Source organism: Perca flavescens, chromosome 8, assembly GCF_004354835.1.
Source record: "Perca flavescens isolate YP-PL-M2 chromosome 8, PFLA_1.0, whole genome shotgun sequence".
In the NCBI taxonomy this organism is placed as follows: Eukaryota; Metazoa; Chordata; class Actinopteri; order Perciformes; family Percidae; genus Perca; species Perca flavescens.
The window spans coordinates 29986118-29991324 of record NC_041338.1 but is presented as its reverse complement, the minus strand read 5'-3'; the positions used below and the strand labels follow the sequence as shown (position 1 = coordinate 29991324).

The following is a 5207-nucleotide window of genomic DNA, read 5'->3' as shown; positions in this document are numbered from 1 at the left end:
GCCTATGGTGAGTTATCAAAATGTCATTCACAGTCTTATTTACACTAACATTTGTGTAGTCATTAATTGATATACCAATGACACACTGAGGACATCCTTTTATATATGTCAATGAGGACATCATTATATGTCAGTTTTCTAGTTTTGCTAAAAGCTTGAGGGAACATTGACCAGTGAGAAGACCCAGACCTCCGGATCAAAGCGAAATGTTGCTCTGAATGAGAGTTTTTCCATTTTAGGCAGTGAGAGACAGAATGGTTGAGAATACCAAGCTCTCATTCCAATGCTTTACTTGGCACACCAGAGCAAGTGAATAGTCATCTATGGACCAACATGATAAAAAAAAAGTCTGAGTCTGAGTCCTTTGCCCAGTTTTTATTTGGTCTCTTTCCTATAAACAAACAGAGCAGAAAGCCAAGTGTGGACATTGCATATTTATACTTGCACCTTTATTAATATTTCATCCATAAATGTAGCCTACTTCTGCATAAATTGTAGAGGAAGAAAGGAAGTGGTTCTTGGTGTGTCTCTAGGAACAGCAGCATCACACAATGCTGTAGACTGTAGGGTAACTAGCGTTAGCTATGCAGTGCAGTTAACTTAATATATAATAATAATAATACTTTACGAAAAAGGAGCTTTTAAAAGTTAAATGCAAGTGGTGCCTCCTGTTTATGTAGTACAATATGTGCAGGTTTGATTGACGGTGCATTTGCCCAATATAAAATTAACATGAGACTTGTGGCGAATCGCCGGATAGCTTACGCCTTCTTTCGGACCAATTAGGTTGTTGTTATTACAGGATGTAACCAATCACAGCGAAGGAGTAGGCTCCTGTTCAACGAGCGCGAACGGTTAAGGACGGGACAGACGGCTAAGAGAAAATGGCGAATATGGACGAGTTTAGGTACGGGAATAACGTTATATGGAAATTTTAAGCAGTTTTGATACCTAACGTTAATAAGCTCGAACGTGTTTCTTTTCTACCTCGGTTGCAAGTTATTTCGAAGTTACAACGACAAGCGCTTGCTAAACCTAGGCGAACCTAATTTGTAATTACGTTAATTTAAGTCTTGGTAGTTACGCTAACGTTAGCTGACGTTAGCTAGAAACATGAATTGTCCTTAGTTGGCAGCAGTAAATGGCGTCCTTGTGCCTACACACTATGAAATGACAACGGACCTGAATACATTTGAGCAACGTAGACCTCCAGTTTTCATGGCTTTTCGTTGAGTTAAGAGTTCTGTAGCCACTCGCTGTCTTTGGGGACACTGCAGTTGACGTTATGGCTTTACACAACTTGGTTTTTGTTATCGATGTGGATTATGGTGATCACGATTCAGGAGATCAACTGGATACCAGAAATCATCACGTGAAACGAGGAATATTACAAACCCTGCTGCATTTCGGCTACAAATATGGATTTGACAAATTGCGCTGGGGTTATAAATTCTTTCAATCCAAGACTGGCCGCAATGCAAACTTCTTATCAAGGGGGTCAGACTTCAAGGAGCTTCGCCACAAAACTTTTGAGGACTTTGAAATAGAGTTTGAAGCCAAGTTTGACCTGAAGGATAAACCGTGCCCTTCTCAGCAGAAGCAGCTATCCAATCATTCTGTCTCCGTTCAAAATGCACTTAAAGAAACCCTGCTGGACTTCCAATGGGACAGACCAGACATCACCTCTCCCACTAAACAGTCCTTGAGGCCGCGGAGGTCGACCCGAGCTGGAAAGCCCAGTGTTTCACAGGAGGATGATATGTCAAACAACGGGAAGAATGTGGTGTTTATTGTCTCGGAGTGTCCACGTTCCAGATCACAACTTGTGGACTATCTTTCCTTGGGAAACCGTGATCTGCCTACAGATGTGACGGAACACATCATACCCAGGGGCCTTCACGACATGCTGGCTCAGCGACAAGTTGTCCTGCACTGGATTGACAGTAGATCACATGTCCAGGTGAGTACAGCACAGAATACGGAGTACAAAAACAACTGTACAGTTTTGACAAAATCACAATAGCTATGAGCCGGTAAGTTCATAACAAATCATATGGATGTAAATATTGTTGGTTTCCTGTGTAACTAAGTGGTAAAATCAGAACAAAATCATTAATATTGTAAATGGCAGTTAAGCAGGTAAGTGGCACTCACTTTTTTTAGGTAGCTAATGCAATCGTAGAAGTTCATAGAGTTTTTAAACGACGTATTGGGCATTATTATCATTTCTTTTTTTTTTTTTTTTACAAATACAAAAGAAAACCAGACAGAACAGCAATAGTTTTATCTTATACAGGCAACCCATCAATTCCAAAGAACTAAAAAACTAGCAAGCAACAATGTTAAAACAAACACAAAACAAAACTACTACAACAAGAAAAACATAAAACAACAACAAAAAAAAAAAACAGTTGCTGCCTACCAAAGTGGCTGTTAAAACAAATTTCATTTAAGCAACTTTTATGTTTTGTCTTCTTGCAGGTCATGAGGTGTGAGGATCACCTCAGCTTTGACAAGCTGTCAGAGGTTCTAGCTCAGCTGGGTGGCAGAGTGATTCCTGTGGTTGCACTGCTGAATCTCTGCTTCACTCAAAAGCCAGACTCAGGCTATAGGAGAGAGAGTTTTGCATTCAAGTCCAGCATTGGATACCTGCTGTCTTCTGAAAGGCTCCACAACCTGGCTTTTCCTGTCATTAGTGGTGTTCTGCGGTGGAAGCAAGGTTGGTAACTTGGAAGTAAACTCTTATCATCATCTGCTATGACTCAAACATGGTTGAAATAGTGCAGCAGTTGAAACTATTCATGTGATCTGTAGTTTAAATACAGATACAAAATAGGCCTGGATCTGGATATTCGTTAGATGGGTAGGTATCTGAACAAGAACCAAACACAACCGCAGAAATGATATGAGATGCATAAGTGTCAGACAAGGGAAATTAAGCACATTAAACATGACGTTGAAAATGAACTGCCATTATTCATGTGTGTTGTATTGTTCTTCACCCACCCAGGTGACATGACACAAAGCTGTAGCATCAAGGTTGAGCCAGTGTCTCTGAGACAGAGGCTTCTCCCAGAGTCGGTGGAAGTGTGTCTGAAGGGAGTGCTGCAGGACTGGGATGACTCTTCACTAACACAGACCTCCACAGAGTCATGGGTGCTACAGTGTTCCAACAGTAGTAACCAGGGAGCTGCTGCCGCCTTCCAGCATCTCCTGATGGAGCTGTCCGCTCACGCTCTGCACATGGTGAGACATCCAAACACAACAGTGCTGTTTTTCACAAGGCGCTCATGTGCAAATTGCATTTCAGTTACACAGTACAACTGACCCAGTTAAGGGCTACTGCTACATCACACATATCTGCTTTGTAAATCAATAGTCCTGTATTTTCCTTTGGGGTAAATTTTATATTTTTTTGTCTCATGATGGCACTCTCTATTTTTGCATTAATTTAACAGAATAACCATTATCAACAGCAATCAGGTTTTTATGTCAGTCCCTGAGAGTATAGGAGCAAACTTGAGTGAGAAATACATTGCAGAAAATGCAAAGAGATAAATTTCCAGTTGAACATTCTCTCAATTGAAACAACACACAGCACTCTTTTATCAAACATGGTAAGCAGACAAGTCAAGTTGAAGGACAGATGGTAAACCAAAAAAATGGATTTTAATGCTTAATGCCACCATAACTCTTAATGAACTGGATGTCTTTGATTTTTAGATTTATGATTTAATAATATTTATTGTGTGTCTAGTTGTAGATTTTTCCTGTTAACACTTTAACAGTGTAGAGATCTGAGGGTTGTACAGTATAAGTCACATGCCAATTGCTCAGTCGAATAGAGAGTCAGTTGGAACATAAACTAGCCATCATTATATACTGAAATTGAAATCTCCCTCTTTTCACTGTGCATTTACTGATTCACTTCTCCTTCTTTTTCCCTTTTTTATGCTTGTTCTCCCAGATTTCTGAGGTGAATGACAACGGCCTAGTGTGCTCGGCTGTCCTCTCCCCCTTGTCACACACTACAGCTCTGCTCACTATTCTCCAGTCTGGAGTCACTCAGCATGATCAGTTCCTAACTCCTGAAATAATTGCCCCTGCCACAAAAGAAACCTCAGCAGAATTGCCAGATGTTGTGAGCAGTGTTCTGGGAGTAGTGTATGACATCATGGAGGATGATGGTGACACTGTTAAAGGTGAGGATAGAATAGTAATATCCAGGGTTCAAAACATTAAATGTGTGTATCTTGGGAAACATTTCTGCCTGAATTTATCAATAAACACACAAGACACCAAAAATAAAAGTATGTTGCCAAAAAGTTGGTGTTGACTTTTAGCTGTTAAAAGTACACAGTTCACTTGTTACAGTTAATATACTTGAACAAGATGGTATAATGTTCTAATTTTCCTTTTTTTAACATGTAATGGTAGATGCCTTACTTACATTTTTACGTTCCTAATCTATGTATATGTGTTATTCAAATGGAAAATATTAGAGACAGCAAAACTTTAAAATCTGTTAGAGGGTGGCAGTATAGTTTTATTTTCAGTGCATGTTAGGTTGTATTATTTCTAGCTGTTTATTGCTGTTTTTTTTTTTTTTTTTCCTCAGACCAACGAAAAGATCAACATGTTCCTGAGTGGGCTCAGCGGGAAGTCAGCCATTGCCAGCTTACAGCAGGCATGTTGGAGAGTTGGTTCCCTCAGTCGGACCAGTCAGGAGTGAGTTCCCATTTAATGGAGTCAATGAGGTAAGATTGAAATTTGAAGGTAGAATTTGTATACAGTGCTTTTGAAGCAAGAATTATATAAAAATTTAAACACAAAAATAAACAATGGCAACCTAAAACAAAATAATTTTGGCAAAGAAAGTGACCGATGGTCCTGATGTTTTACCTTTGAACAGGTTGCTGCATGCAGTCCCAGAGCAGAGAGAAGAGGAGGAGTTGTCTGTCCTACAGCAGGAGCTGATCAGTGGTCTAGCTGAATTGTATCAAACATCCCGGGGTACAGATTCCAAGAGAGGCAAGAAACGTGAGAAAGCCTCATCTTAATTGTTATGCATATTCCAGGGTTTCTATGAAGGTTGGGAAATTTGTAAAAGTATAGAAGTTACATTTAAGATATTGGGAATAACCAATTGTCCTTTTAAACATAAGTTAAGTTTCAATTTGTGAGGAAATGGAAGAAAAATGTTCAGT

The 5207-nt window shown here is 39.6% G+C and overlaps 1 protein-coding gene across 3 annotated transcripts in view; it reads left to right on the top strand.

Moving 5' to 3' along the window:
* The first annotated feature begins 832 nt into the window (after positions 1–832).
* Positions 833–5207, top strand: part of ticrr (TopBP1-interacting, checkpoint, and replication regulator) — a 16381-nt gene continuing 12006 nt past the window's right edge. For 2 of the 3 annotated variants that reach the window (XM_028585983.1, XM_028585981.1), the window contains exons 1-6: positions 833–1960; positions 2482–2719; positions 3011–3246; positions 3968–4202; positions 4619–4757; positions 4913–5040. In XM_028585983.1, the coding sequence (XP_028441784.1) occupies positions 1286–1960; positions 2482–2719; positions 3011–3246; positions 3968–4202; positions 4619–4757; positions 4913–5040 (1651 nt within the window). In that variant the 5' untranslated portion in view covers positions 833–1285. The remainder of the gene's footprint in view (positions 1961–2481; positions 2720–3010; positions 3247–3967; positions 4203–4618; positions 4758–4912; positions 5041–5207) is intronic. The other variant, XM_028585982.1, reaches the window with a different exon arrangement.